The 15,910-nt window shown below is 42.3% G+C and overlaps 1 protein-coding gene across 3 annotated transcripts in view; it reads right to left on the reverse strand.

The window, feature by feature from the left end:
- Positions 1 to 525: 525 nt before the first annotated feature.
- Positions 526 to 15,910, reverse strand: part of LOC149307448 (COUP transcription factor 2) — a 32,404-nt gene continuing 17,019 nt past the window's right edge. For all 3 annotated transcript variants that reach the window (XM_089539188.1, XM_089539186.1, XM_089539187.1), the window contains exon 3: positions 526 to 7,789. In XM_089539188.1, the coding sequence (XP_089395314.1) occupies positions 7,515 to 7,789 (275 nt within the window). In that variant the 3' untranslated portion in view covers positions 526 to 7,514. The remainder of the gene's footprint in view (positions 7,790 to 15,910) is intronic.

A 15,910-nucleotide genomic window follows, 5' to 3' on the forward strand; every position in this document is an offset into this window, starting at 1 on the left:
AAGATAGATAGAAACATGCATAGGCAGAATGATAGCTAGATAGACAGTAGATTAGATAGATAGATAGATAGATAGATAGATAGATAGATAGATAGATAGATAGATAGATGATAGACACATACATACATACATACATAGGTGGAAAAATAGATGGAAGAATAGATAGATAGATACTATAGATAGATAGATAGATAGATAGATAGATAGATAGATGCATGCATGGGTGAAAAAACAGATGAAAGAAGAGAGAGAGAGAGAGAGAGATACATACATACATACATAGGTGAAAAAATAGATGGAAGGATAGATAGATAGATAGATAGATAGATAGATGCATAAAAATAGACAGACAGACAGATAGACCCAGGTCCAGGTCCACTAGGGACCACGCAGAGAGAATCGAGTATAACACCAAGATCCACTCTCTTCCCCGTAACCCCAACATTCATTCCTCTACTTTTCCAAACCGGAAGGAAAGGGGTGGTTTAAAAGGTTAAAAAGGTAGGAACCCCCCCCCCCCAAAAAAAAAGGTTTCTTTGACCAACCAAGCAACAACCCCAGGACTAAGCGTTTTTAAAACGACCGCAATGAGGTGAAAATTTGCCATTAACTAGACAGCCGCCCAGCAGGGAGTCAAGGGACCGAAGCAGGGAACTGGCTCAGAAGAAGAAGAGGAGGAGGAAGAGGAGGAGGATTATTTTCCTTCTCTTTGGAGTTAAAAAAATCCCCTTTCCCCCCAAACTAGGGCTGGATAAGGATTTACTACTCGCAAGTAAGCCCCATTGACCCAGGTGGGTTTACTTTCCAGGAAAGAGGCACAGGATCAGGACCTGAAAAGCCCTCCCACAATTGCATTGGACGCAATGCATCTTCTCCATTTTTGGGGGAGACCCCAATATCGTCAATGGGGACTTTTCCTCCATTGGGGACCTTCCATTAAAGACAACCTCCTGTTTCCACACAAGGGGATACTATCTAAAATCTCTACATGCCTCCAAGTGATGCATCTTCCTGGTGAGAAATTCGACTTTGGAAATAAAACAAGTTTGGGGATTTTAAAATTTTAATTTAATTTCATTTTTGCTTCCTTTCTGGTGCAGAAAGAAAGGGACACCTGGTTAGCCCCCCCCCCTTTTCTTTTGCCCCAGGGATATCTGCTCAAAACCCAAAGCCAGATAAACCCCCTCCATTTCCCCCTTTCCTTTCTCACCAGGAATCTCCCAAAGCCTTTCTCTCTCCAGACCAAACGGAAGGCCAGCCAAGCAAAAACAAACCTGATCCTACAGAGAAAATAAACAACACGGGCTTGTACACACACCTAGGTGCTAGATGCCTTTTTTTGTTGGGGGGGGGGGAGGTTGTGGTTGTTGCTTTTCCCCCCTCAAAGAAATCCCTCAGTGCCTCCAGCCCACAAACTACTCCATTTATTTCATATTGCAAAGGAGAGCTGGAGAGTAGCCCAGGAAGCAGCAAGCAAGCCTACCAAGTTTGTTTGTTTGTTTGTTTGTTGTTTACCTCCAAGTCGTTCCTGACTTAGGACGACCCCTAAGGCCAACCCATGATGGGGTTTTCTGGGCAAGTGTATTCAGAGAAGGGTTTCTGAGGCTGAGAGAGTGTGACACTTGCCCAAAGGCCTCCCAGTGGGTTTCATGGCTGGACTGGGAATCAAACCCTGGTCTCCAGAGTCACAGTTCAACACTCAAAACCCTCTCTCTCTCTCTCTCTCTCTCTCTCTCTTTCTCTCTTTCTCTCTTTCTCTCTCTCTGTGATGCACTTCGGGGAGACGCCATGTTGGCTGAGTTCAAGAGGACCGACCTGGAGTTACTTTCACACGCTCCCTCTCTTGCCACCGACACAGGCCTTGCTTTGCTCTTCCAACCAAAGGCACACAAATGCACACAGCAGCCACCATTGCCTCCTCTTCCTCCATGTCTCCAAAAGGCCACCCTCAGGAGGAGATGGATATATAATATATCTATATAGATATAGATATATATCCCCACTCTGGTGGGTTCTAGTGGCTGCAAACCCTTTCTTTGCACTGTGTGTGTGTGTGTGTGTGTGTGTGTGTGTGTGTGTCCTACTCTGGTGGGTAGTCTCTTTTAATGGCTACAGGCTCTTTCTTTGCTCTCTCTCCTCACTCAGGTGGGTGGTGGGTTCCAGTGGGTACAAGCTCTTTTTTTGTAATACACACACACACACACACACACACACACACACACATATCCCTCTGGCTGCCACCATCACAGGGTCTCTTATCTCTTTCCGCAAAATTTATAGCCGGAAGGAGAAAGTTAGAGGGAAAGGTGTGCAAAAGAGAGAGAGAGAGAGAGAGATAAGAATGAGATGCTGCACAGAGAAAGGCAAGTCTGGGTTGCAGGAGGTGCCTCTGATGCTGCTAACAGACCATTCACAACAACAGCTGTGAACAGCTTTATAAAACTGCTCCTTCTTACTTCTTTTTCTCCTCCTCCTCTTACTTTTTAACATTTGAGAAGGATGCAAGGCTGAGGTTGGAAAGGGGGAAGGAGGAGGAATGGAGATTGGAGAAAAAGAATGAGGAACGCAACAACAACAACAGCAGCAGCAGCAGCAGCAGCAGCAGCAGCCTCCAAGGGGGTGAAAGGCTTAGAGATGTAAGCCCAGAAAGAGTTGCCTCTCTTGAAAAGTAACCTACTACTAGTGGATTTTCTGGTGTGTGTGTGTGTGTGTGTGTGTGTGTCCCCAAAGGATCCCTAGTCAATTTCACAGGGCCCAGGCCCACCTCCTTTGTCCAGGCCAATTGCTCCAGGGAGCTCTTTTGTTCTAACTCAGCAGGCGAAGAAAAACTTGGGTTTTTAAGTGCCATAAACTCACACCTATCTCTGAGCCTTGGAACAACTCTATCGCGGGGAATCATTCTTCTTGTCTATAGGCCCGGGTGAATAAATACATATAAATACCTCCAACGTGGAGAAGGGGGTTGCGAGGGAGGAAAAAATGAGGGCGGTTGGGTCCATGTTGGATCCCTTTAATGCCTTTCTTTTTGGCATCTTTTTCTTCTTGCTTGGACAGGGGAGGCCATTGCCAAGAGTTATACAAATGTATAACTATAGAGATCTACCTGAAGCCTGAATGCAACATCTTCCACCAATATACCATCCTTTTGTGGGCTGCAACCCATGGAAATTTCATGCTAAAATGAATTAGCTGGTTGCAAAGAATCCACAAGACAACTAGGTATCTACCTGAATGGCATCCTCCACCAAATGCCTCTGTGGGCTGCAATCCATGAGATTTCATGCTCAAATGAATTGACTGGTGGCAGAGATTTCCACAAGACTTCTTTTCCTTCTCTCTCTTTCTCACACAAACAAACCCCTTTCTTAAAATGACTGGAACAGAATAACACCTACCGCTTTAAATATAGGCACACAAAGGCAAAACTCGTCAGAGAGTCAAACGTCAAGACTAGCGAAAACGTCAGAGGATATAATAACAAGCCAGGAACGCAATGGCAATCAATGGTGGTTGAGAACAAACCAACACACACACACACACACACACACACACACACACACACGCCTATTGAAACAAGCCAGCCTGGCCTGCAACCTGGGAGGAGAGGTCTCACTCTCCCATCTTGCTCAGTTGCACAAACACAACACAAACATCACTAGGACCAGAAGTCACACTTCCCTCCTTGACAGACCAGGATTATTTTCTCTAGGAACCTTGACAAGTCAAAAGACCATGTCTTGAAAAAAAATATCCAAATCACATTCGCAACACACATCTAACCAAAGCAAACCCAGAGCTCAAGACCTGGAAAGGACTCCTTCTGGTTTGAATGGCTAGGATCCCTTCTCTCCCAGCTCCATGAGGACTAGAGCCTTACTCAGATACGAAATGCAGAGGTGCCAAGCCAGGAGTGGATCAATGGTCTCAGCACAGATCAGTCCAGAAGGACTGAAAGACCTAAGCGTGCAATATGCCTCCCATGTTTTATTTCCAAGTAAACCTCCATTAGGTTAAAGGGAGCCTGCTTCCAAATCAATGGAGGTTAAAGCTTGGCTTCTTTGGAGAAAGACTGGAAAGCAACAGTAACCTGGTCCTGAATGAGTCTCCTTTGAACATAGGGCCTCAAAGGCCTTTTTATGATAGGGTTAGGTACCCTCTTGTAGACATTTCCCAACATAGGACTGCAAAATTAACTTTTCTTGCATCCCTTATTGTTATAATAATAATGATTATCAAAACAATACATTAGCTTCACGTTGGCATGCTCACACCATGGACTTTGAATGCACACTATATCCCTCTATATGCTATACATGCTGGGCCCATTTACTCCATTTCTTGCTCTGACTGATCTTAGATACAGCAGGAAGGGGAAAGGAGAGTATTTACAGAGACAATGCTTTATGGGCCAAGGATATTTGCCTTTGGGAGAAAGGGAGAAGAAGGGGAGCTTCTCAGAAGAGAAGATCTCTTGGTGACAATACAGAACGAAACCTAGGTTATTAAAATCAATTGTGGAATAACTGACTAAAATAAAAAAACACAGTCTAAATGTTCCTCCATGTGAGAGAAGGAGGGACCCATCTTGGTGCTAACATTGGGTTGCATCCTTCCTCCAGACACACACACACACACACACACACACACACACACACACACAGCAGTGCAGTTCCTAAGTGTGACAGAAACAACAGCCCATCTCTCATCTTACCACCCCTTTTCCCCTCCTCCTAGGAGCAATTTATTTGTAGTTAACCAGAGGGGGGTAAGAGGAAAGGGGAGGGTGCCATCTCAAGTTGCAACCCTGTCTCTTGCAATGCACACAGCCAGGTTTCCTTCTGAGCACATATTTGGAGGAGGATCCTCTCTGGACAGATCTCTTAAGCCACAGATAAAACCAAGACATGAAGGTCCCCCCTTCAACTTCCCTTCCATCCCAACCAAACCCATAGGAAAACCCCATGGAGGACACCTTCATTCGCTTTGGAAGCAGGTCCTGCTCCATTGGAAGCAGACCCTGGCCAAGGTGCATCCATATCTCACCAACATTAAACAACTCTTAAGAGCAGAACAAAGCATGGGTCATTATGAGATGAACATATCATTCCCCCCAAAATAAAGGATTTAGGACAGCCATACAAAAGAGTGGTCAGATATCAAATAATATTTTAATTTCTGAATACTTTCAATTTTTTTCCTCCTTGGAATATAACACACAAAGACTGGACCAAACAGTATTTTTTCTTCAGTTATTATAACTTTTACAGTATACAGGAACAAAAAAAAATATTGTTGCACTTAAAATTTTAAAATTAAAATTAAAAAAAAAACCAAAAACCTTCAGCTTTTTTTTCTTCTCTTTTTCTTTTAAAACACAAAAAACTGTAAACTCTAAGATACTGAATCAACCACGTTTTTATCTATAAGTGCCAACAGTAGTGTTATTTCTTATTTTATTTCTTATTTTAATTTCATTTTTTTTGTCATGCTGAAATTTCGATGGTTTTTTTTTTCTTCTTTTTTTTCCTTAAAAAAAAGGAGGGGGAAATTGGGGGGGAGGAAATATCAACAAGTATTATAATACAAAGAGCTTGCAAATATACAAACAGATAAGAGGAAACTCGGTAACAATTCAGGACGACTAGGCAGAAACCCCAAATTCATTCAAATTACAAAAAAGGAAAAAGAGGAAAAAAGTTCACTTCGTGATGATGGTTCTCTGCAATTGTGTGGTTTTTGTTGTTCCTTCTGTGCGTGTGTGTTTGTGTGTGTGTGTTTTCATTAAAACCAGGTTGTGTCTTCGACACACAAATCCCATCTCCCTCCAAGAATTACAGATTCCCTTCCCAAAAAAAGAAAACCCATGGTTTTGTCTTCATATATATATATATATATATATATATATATATATATATAGTTAGTTAGTTCATACACACACACATATATATATATATATGTGGAGGGAAGGGGAAGAAAAAGAAGTGGTTCTTTCATTTTTTAACTTTTGGGTCTATTAAAATCATGAAAGCTTGGAGCTAAACCTATATATATATAAACCTATATATACAGAATATATATATAGGATATATATATATATATATGGAGGGAAGGGGAGGAGAAAGAAGTGGTTCTTTCATTTTTTGACTTTTGGGTCTATTAAAATCATGAAAGCTTGGAGCTAAACCTATATATATATAAACCTATATATATATAGGATATATATATATATATATACACGGAAGAAAGGGGAAGAAAAAGAAGTGGTTCTTTCATTTTTTAACTTTTGGGTCTATTAAAATCATGAAGCTTGGAGCTAAATTTTGGCTGTTTTTATTTTTAAGTGCGCGCATATATATATATATATATATATATATGTATATTTCCTTGTACTGTTGAAGGGGAGACTGGATTTTAATTTTAATTTTATTCCTCCTTTGACCTTCTTCTCACCCCAACCTTCTCATGACAGTTTTAATTCTTTTAGAACATATATATATATATATATATATATATAATTTTTTTTGCAAGGATACACAATTTCTTTCTTTTTCTTAAAAAAATTTGGTGTTTTTTTAAGCCAAGATTTTATATATATATAAAAATTATTATTATTATTATAGAACCACAAACTGGTTTGGAACCAGAAATAATACCAAAAAATAAAAAATAAAGGAGGAAGAAAAAGCAACCCCAAACAAATCTCTATAGGTACACAGACAACATAGGACAAATTAAGAAAGGAGGGAGAGGGAAAGAGAGAATGAAAGAGAGAGAGAGAAAGAGAGAGAGAGAGAGTTGTTTCCATTCTGTTAATTGTCTCCAGATATCCTCTAAAATGCACTTTTCGCAAGATGTTGTGTTTCAAAGTTTAAACACCCCCACGAATAAAAAAAGAAACAAAAGTCCATTTCCATTAAAAAAAAAAACAATTGAGAGAGAGAAAGAGAAAGAAAGAGAGAGAGAGAGAGAGAGAGAGAAGTAGCAACTTCCCAACGACGACGAGGATTTATTTTTTTTCCTTTCTTTTCAAAATGCATTCTGTAAAAAGTTCGTTTTAATGAGTTTCTCTCCTCTTTTTTATTTTTCCATTCGTTTCATTTTGTCAATGCAAAAGTCCATCCAAACTCTTCTTTTAGCCAAGGGCTCACCCACCTTCCTTGGTTCGCTGAAGGACAGTTTATTTTTGTTTATTGTATTTCATTCGAACAAAAACAACCCCCAAAAAGAAGAAGCCAGACCCCAAAAGTCACTCGCCAACAACAACAACCAAAAAAGAAACAAAAAATCATCTGTTCCAAATTTTTCCATTCATTTATTTCCCCCCCAAAAAAAAAATATTTCTGGGGTAAAAGTTGGGTGGGTTGTGTTATTTTTGTGTGTGTTTTGTTGTTGGTTGTTTTCTTTCCCCCCCTTTTCAACCCATATTTTTGTTTTAATTATTACCATTATTATTCCTTTAAAACACTTTCCTCCTCCTCCTCCTCCTCCTCCTCCTCCTCTTTTTCCTCCTTCTTTTATTGGATGGCCATATAGGGCCAGTTAAAACTGCTTCCAGACAGTAACATATCCCGGATCAGGGTTTCGATGGGGGTTTTACCTACCAAACGGACGAAAAACAATTGCTCTATGACGGAGGAGGAAACGGTGCGGAGCGACGGGAGGCGTAACAAGAGTTTTCCGAAGCGCGTGGGTTGGTTGGGGTACTGGCTCCTCACGTACTCCTCCAGCGCACACTGGGACTTCTCCTGTAAACTTTCCACGTGGGCCACGTCCGAGAGACCGCACGCATCTGCCGGGGCAAGAAGAAGGAGGAGAAGAAGGAGGGAAGGAGGAAGGAGGCAAAGAGAAGAAGGAGGAGGGAAAGGCAAGGGAGGAAGAAGGGCAAAGAGAAGAAGAAAGAGGGAAAGGCAAGGGAGGAAAGGGGGCAAAGAGAAAGGAAAAAAGGAGGGAAAGGAAGGGAGGAAGGAAGGAGGGCAAAGAGAAGAAGAAGGAGGGAAAGGCAAGAGAGTGAAAAGAAAGGAAAGAGGAAGGGAAAGGCAAGGGAGGAAAGGGGGTGAAATAAGGAGGGAAAGGGAAAGGCAAGGGAGGAAGCAGGGCAAAGAGAAGAAAGGCAAGGGAGGAAGGAAGGAGGGCAAGAAGCAGGATAAGGAGAGAAAGGCAAGGGAGGAAGAACGGCAAAGAGAAGGAGGGACAGGCAAGGGAGGAAAGGGGGCAAAGAGAAAGGAAAAAAGGAGGGAAAGGAAGGGAGGGAGGAAGGAGGGCAAAGAGAAGAAGAAGGAGGGAAAGGCAAGAGAGTGAAAAGAAAGGAAAGAGGAAGGGAAAGGCAAGGGAGGAAAGGGGGTGAAATAAGGAGGGAAAGGGAAAGGCAAGGGAGGAAGCAGGGCAAAGAGAAGAAAAGCAAGGGAGGAAGGAAGGAAGGAGGGCAAGAAGCAGGATAAGGAGAGAAAGGCAAGGGAGGAAGAACGGCAAAGAGAAGGAGGGACAGGCAAGGGAGGAAAGGGGGCAAAGAGAAAGGAAAAAAGGAGGGAAAGGAAGGGAGGGAGGAAGGAGGGCAAAGAGAAGAAGAAGGAGGGAAAGGCAAGAGAGTGAAAAGAAAGGAAAGAGGAAGGGAAAGGCAAGGGAGGAAAGGGGGTGAAATAAGGAGGGAAAGGGAAAGGCAAGGGAGGAAGCAGGGCAAAGAGAAGAAAAGCAAGGGAGGAAGGAAGGAAGGAGGGCAAGAAGCAGGATAAGGAGAGAAAGGCAAGGGAGGAAGAACGGCAAAGAGAAGGAGGGACAGGCAAGGGAGGAAAGGGGGCAAAGAGAAAGGAAAAAAGGAGGGAAAGGAAGGGAGGGAGAAAGGAGGGCAAAGAGAAGAAGAAGGAGGGAAAGGCAAGGGAGGAAGAAGGGCAAAGAGAAGAAGAAAGAGGGAAAGGCAAGGGAGGAAAGGGGGCAAAGGGAAAGGAAAAAAGGAGGGAAAGGAAGGGAGGAAGGAAGGAGGGCAAAGAGAAGAAGAAAGGCAAGGGAGGGAGGAAGGAGGGCAAGAAGCAGGAGAAGGAGGGAAAAACAAGGGAGGAAAGGGGGAAAGAAGAAAGGAAAGGAGAAGGGAAAGGCAAGGGAGGAAAGAGGGCAAGAAGAAGAAGGAGGAGGGGAAGGTAAGGGAGGAAAGAGGGCAAGAAGAAGAGAAAGAAGAAGGGAAAGGTAAGGGAGGAAAGGGGGAAAGAAGAAGGAGAAGGAGAGAAAGGCAAGGGAGGAAACAGGGAAAAAAGAAAAGAGAGAGTGACCATCAGAACAGGGAGACCAGGTGTCACGACTACCAAAAAAGGGAAGAGGACAAGGCACTGCCCAATGCAGGACGTTTGCAAGCCCTACAATACTTTATTTCGCAAAGCAGGGCAAGGCACTGCCAAATGCAGGACATGTAAGAAGAAGACCCCATAAAGGCTAAAACCCTAACCCACAACGCTGCTCTAAATGGCAGTGCAATGTGTTGGGTCTGTAACCCCTGCAACACTTTATTTCAAAAAGGAGAGCAAGGCACTGCAAAATGCAGGACGTGGAAGAAGGATAGAAGACCTGACCCCAGAGAAGCTAAAAAACCAAACCCATAACGCCGCTGTAAAAGGTCGTGCAATGTGTTGAGTTTGCTACACCCACAAGACTTTATTTCAAAAAGGAGGACGAGGCACTGCAAAATGCGGGACGTTTTGCAAGCCCCACAACACTTTATTGCACAAAGGAGGGCAAGGCACTGCCAAGTGCAGGACGTGTGAGAAGAAGACCCCATCAAAGCTAAAGACCAAACCCACAGCGCTGGTGTAAATGGCAGGGCAATGTGTTGGTCTCTGCATCCCCCTCAATAATGTATTTCAAAAAGGAGGACAAGGCATGCAAGAAGGATAGCGGACCTTAATCCCATGAAAGCTAAAAACCAAACCCGCAACAGCTGCTGTAAATGGGTGTGCAGTGTGTTGAGTTTGCAAACCCCACAACACTTTATTTCACAAAGGAGGGCAAGGCACTGCAAAATGCAGGGCATGCAAGAAGGATAGAGGACCTTAACCCCCATCAAAGCTAAACCCAAACCCACAACGCTGGTGTAAATGGCAGTGCAATGTGTTATATTTGCAACCCCCACAATATGTTGTTTCAAACAGGAAGATGAAGCACTGCAAAATGCAGGGCATGTGAGAAGGAGACCCCATAAAAGCTAAAAACCAAACCCCCAACGCTGCTGTAAACTGGGCTGCAAGAAGGACAGAGGACCTTAACCCTATAAAAGCTAAACACCAAACCCATAACGCTGCTGTAAATGGCAGTGTTGTGTTTGCACCCCCCCCCCCCCCCACAATACTTTATTTCAAACACTGCAAAAATGCAGGACGTTTGCAAACCCCAAAATGCTTTATTTCACAAAGGAGAGAAAGGCACTGCAAAACGCAGGACGTAAAAGAATAGAGGACCTGATCCCATAAAAGCTAAACACCAAACCCATAACGCTGTTGTCAATGACAGTGCAATGTGTTGTGATTGCAATCCCCACAATAATGTGTTTCAAACCGGAGGACGAAGCACTGCAAAATGCAGGACGTGGAAGAAGGATTTAGGACAGGACCTTTCCTATATAAATATATATTAAAATACCTTTTATATATATAAAATATATATAAAATAAAATATATATAAAATATATATAATATATATAAAATCGTATCTAAAAATATCTTTCCCATATATACCATACAAAAGCCCCACAGCACAACACTAAATAGGGGTGCAACATGCTGTGTTTACAACAACAACAACAACAACAGTGATTTATTTCAGTCATTGACCAGTAGATAAATACTACTGCGTGTAATTATTAAAACGAGGGGCAAGGTGTTTGTATTTTACTATCCGTGTAAATGCATGCTTCCTCCAAGTGGAGGACCCTTTGGACATTCCTCCTGGGGAGAAGAGGTTGGAATGGAGGACAGGTCCTGGAAAAGGAGGACCTCTGGTCACACTGGACCAGATGCCATAACTGCAAAGGAGGACAAGGCACTGCAAAATGCAGGAGGCGCATGAAGAACATAGGACAGGACCCCACAAAAAGATTTTAAAACCACCACTATTAAAGGGGGGGGGGGTGCAATGTGTTGTGTTTGCAACCACCACCACAATTTATTTCGGCCATTGACCAGTATATAAATAATGAGTGCAAGTATTTAAAACAAGGAGCAAGACTCTAACTGCAAATGTAAATGCATGCATCTCAGTCCTGCTCCAAAGTGTAGGACCTTTTGACATTTCTCCTCCTGGGCAGATGGTTGAAATGGAGGGCATGCCCTGGAAAAGGAGGACCTCTGGTCACCCTGCCTCCTTGGTCCCCTTTCCAGGATCCTGCTTCCCCAAAAACTTTCCTCAGCTTTGCATTGCAAATCCCCAGAAAGGTCCAGTCCTTTAGCAAAGAAGGAAGCTTGCTCCCAAGGAAAAGTGGCTAGAGATTGGGGCCTTAGGGCTTTGCAGAGCCCTGGATGCTTTTCTGGTTGATCTCTTTCCAGGTTTCTCTGCCTCTTCCAAGTCTGACTGGACACAGCCTTGCAGCCCTGCTGAGTTTGAATCCTTTCCACCAAACAGCCCGATCCCTTCCTTAGCTAACAACAACAAAATTGCAAGCTTGTCCTCTCTGCACTTTGTGCATTTTGTATGGCCCCATAAAGGCATCACCGTTTTGTGGGTTTGGGGTGTTACTGGGTTTGGCTTGGCCCTATAAAGGTATGGCTGCTTTGTGGATTTGGGGGTGTTATTTCACTTTGTGGATTTGGGGTGTTATTGCATTTTGTAATGGCCCCATATAGACACCTCTGCTTTGTGGATTTGGGGTGCCATTGTACTTTGTACATTTGGTATATTATTGTACTTTGTGGGTTTGGAATGTCATCGCATTTTGCAATGGCCCTATGAAGGCACCGCTGCTTTGTGGATATGGGGTGTTATTGTACTTGGTGCATTTGGGATATTAGTGCATTTTGCAATGGCCCGATGAAGACATGGCTGCTTTGGGGATTTGGGGTTGTAATTGTACTTTGTACATTTGGTATAATATTGTATTTTGTGGGTTTGGGGATGTTATTGCATTAGGCATGGCCCCATAAAGGCATCGCTGCTTTGTGGTTTTGGGGTGTCCTTGTAGGTTGTGCATTTGGGATGTCGTTGCATTTAGCATGACCCCACGAAGGCATGGCTGCTTTGGAGATTTGGAATGGACTGTATGCTACTCTCTGGAAAAGCCTTGCCATATTTCTTCCTAGGAGTTTGAAGTCCTGAGGACCCGATTCAGCCCAGAATTGTGATCCACCTTGTGTCCCAACTTGGGAGAAAGGCAGTGTGTATGTATGTATCTATGTATGTAATAAAATAAAATGAATCCTTGGCAAAGCCAGGGGCAATCCTCCATCCCTGACTGAAGTGTCAGTCCTGTTAAACCTGTGAGTAAACCCCAGCTCTGATCTGTCTCTCTTGGATTTCAACAAACCTGGGTTTAAAACAAGTCTTGCAATCCTCATAAGGTCTCATTCCACCCCCTTGTCCCCCCCCCCCAAAAAAAATCAGTTTCCATATCTATTTTTTTTTAAATCACATTGTCTTTCTTTCTGTCTGCAAAGGATCTGGACAGGTTTGCATTGCACTAAGTTGCTGGGAGTGGGATGTTGGGTCTTATTTGGTGGAAAGGGGGAAGGAAAATAGGAAGACAAGGCATCCTTTGCTAACCTTCTTGCACCCCAAATCTACGAAAAATAAAATAAAATGAGCAGAGTCTAATCTAAGGGGAGAAGAGAGGATTTTTTTGTATGTGTGAAAGGAAAGGAAAGAAAGAGGAACCCACACATGGTCAGAAACTGGCTCAGCTCAAGATAATGGAGCCCAGCACCCAAAAAACATAAAGAAAGCGGTGTTCCCCCCCCCCTTTATTTTTAAAAGGAGACACCGCATTTTCGACCAGTCTTTGAAACTGATTTAAGTGGCCCTTTAAAACTGATCTTGTCAGTTTAGTCTATTCAAGGGCAACCAAGCAAACTCTGATCTCTCTCTTCATTAGAGCAGTTTCTCCCTCTTCTCTCCTCCTCTCTCTCTCCCCCCCAAAAACCTCCCTCTCCCAATCTCTCTTTCTTTCTTTCTCTCCCTTCTTTTCTTCCCAAAATCATACATAGAGAGATCTATCTCTCTGTCTCTCTCTAAAGGGAACTCTCCCCAAAAGTAGAGTTGGGAGATGCATCTTTCTGCACATGGCCATGGTTGCATTTGCAATACTGCAATGTACGTATATATATATATCGATTTGCAAACATTTAGGCGTGCATATGTGTCTCCCTCTCTATATATAAATATATATATCTCCTTGCACCACTTCAGACAAGAGTAAAATACAATGAGGTCTCCTTTTTAATCAGAAGCTGCCTCTGTTCAGGTTGTGACCTTAGCCGCTTGGGCCAAAGTACTAACACATGCATGGCTTTGAAAGCCATGAGAAATCCAGATATAAGTCCTAAAGAAAGCCTTAGGAGGGGAAAAGAAGAAGGAGGAGTAGAAGAAGACATACTATATGGATCTCTATGCATTTAAATATACACACTAGTATATTTGGGGCAACTTAATGGGGGAAATCCCCCCTGTCGGATTTGCCCCACGGCTAGTATTTTATAACCCTACAAAAATATATACATATCAGATAGGAGTAGCCTTTATCTCAACTGGGAAAAGGCTATTTAGGTGCATATTGTTTTTGCAAAAAGGCTCATAAATTTTACTAAATGGTCTAACAGCAGCGAGGAACGTCCAGGGAAGGTAATAATATTAATACACAGGGTTTTAAAAAAATACTCCTAGCTGTAATTATTATTATTATTAATAATATTATTAATAGAGAATTGGAGGAGGGCAATTTCTCTGCAAGGAACTGGAAAGAAGAGAAGGAAGGCGAGAAGAAGGGATGCCTTTCCTGAATTCATACACAACCAACACACACAAACACAGACACACACTTTTTCTTTCCTAGGATTGTCTCTCGTGATCGATCGCTTTATTTTTGGAGAGTAATTTTCGATGGGGAGTGAATATTGGGGGCAGGAGAAAGGGAGGGACTGTGGAAAGCAATAATATATGAAAGGAAGTTTGGGTCACGACCTAAATTTTGGACAAAGTCCAGAAAGGCACTTGGAGTCCCCCAGCCAGACCTCCCTCGACACAACAAGGGCTGGGTGATAAATCCTTACTTTCCCCACACAAACTGCCTTTGCTAGGCCTGCTTCCTGCTATCTGTGCATCTATCCACCTACATATGTATTAATATAGATTTAAAAAGTAGTGTCAGAGGACTAATATTTCTAGATTCAGCCTTCTCTGACTCTGAGCTTATCCTAAAGCTTTGGCCCCAAGTTGTCCTCTGGCTGACAAAAGAAATATTAATCCATGGATACAGATACATTTACTTTAAATTGTGACTGTGTGTGGCTGACACTCAGACGCACACAGAAAGCATGTGTGTGTGTGTGTGTGTGTGTGTGTATAAATATATGTATTCTTGAGAAGTGTAAGGCATACAGTTATAGTGACCTGACCAGGTCACTATAATAATATAATATATTATTACATTATAATAATATACTATAATAATATATATTGTATTATTATATTATAATAATATACTGTAACAATATAGTATATTATTATATTATAATAATATAATATAATAATATAGTATATTATTATATTATAACAATATACTATAATAATATAATGATAATATACTATATATTAAATGTTATATAAATATATATATATATATATTAAAAATAATATTTTTTGGGGGGGAAATATATCCTCAAATCCAGTCTGGTTTGCACTTATTTTACTCCCAGGATTAACCTCAGATACATCCCTCTCCCAGGTTGAACGAAAGGCTAATTAGATTTCATCACACATTCCATTATTGTTTTATAACTGTCGTGCTATTTATATGCAACAGAAAGTTGGCAAAGACCTTCTCTCTCTCTCTCTCTCTCTTCCAAACACTACACACACACACTACACACACACCTTCGATTGTTTAAGTGACACCTTAAAAAGGAAAGGGAAGGGACCTTGAATTTTGCAGCTCACAAATTACAGCTGCAAAACTCGAGCTGGGATTTCTGACTATTCTGATGCTGATGCTGAAAACCAACATTCACAGCTTTCTGTTGTTGTTGTTGTTGTTGTTGTTGTTTCTTTAATAAAAGATCCCCTAATCCCTGCTCCCTCAAGGGCAAAACCCTCTTTTCCTCCTTCTCCCCAAGCCTCTCCAAGAAGCTTTTATTCACTTCTCCTCCTTCCAGGACCTGATCCATTAGAGGTGAAGCTAATCCTTCCTACGGTTCAGACGTAAAGCTCTCAGTGAAAAGAGGTCTCCAGGTTTGCCACTTTTTTTACCTCGGTTTCACAATTCAGTTCTTTCTTAAACCAGAGACTCGAGGTATGTATTCAAATCTCCTGGCCCTTAAATTGAATCTGAAGTTCAGATTCAGTTCGTCTAGTTTTTCATTATTATTATTATTATTAACCTTTATTTATAAAGCGCTGTAAATTTTTCATGCTGCTTACTCAGGAGCAAGTCCACCCCTCCAAGTGGAAATTGAATTTAGGGCTGCATTTTAATGGAAGCCCTCCTGGCTCCAACCAAACTAATAGTAAGGACTCCGTGTTGCTCGGTTTTGTCTGCCCAGATTGCTTAGACAGCCCCAGATTTCTATTTTCGGTTCTCTTTCTTTTCTCGGCTGGAGGGAAGCCCAGGGAGAAAACTTGGGAAACTTTCTCTTCTCCACTAACACCGGAGTGACTCCAGGAAGAGAGACTTAATCCGGAGGAAACGGGAAGCAAGGAGGAGGAAAAGTGGAGCTCAAGTCTGGCTGAT

The sequence above is a fragment of the Sceloporus occidentalis genome, unplaced genomic scaffold, assembly GCF_023333645.1.
Source record: "Sceloporus occidentalis isolate IW3139 unplaced genomic scaffold, rSceOcc1.0.p SCAF_9, whole genome shotgun sequence".
NCBI classification, from domain to species: Eukaryota; Metazoa; Chordata; class Lepidosauria; order Squamata; family Phrynosomatidae; genus Sceloporus; species Sceloporus occidentalis.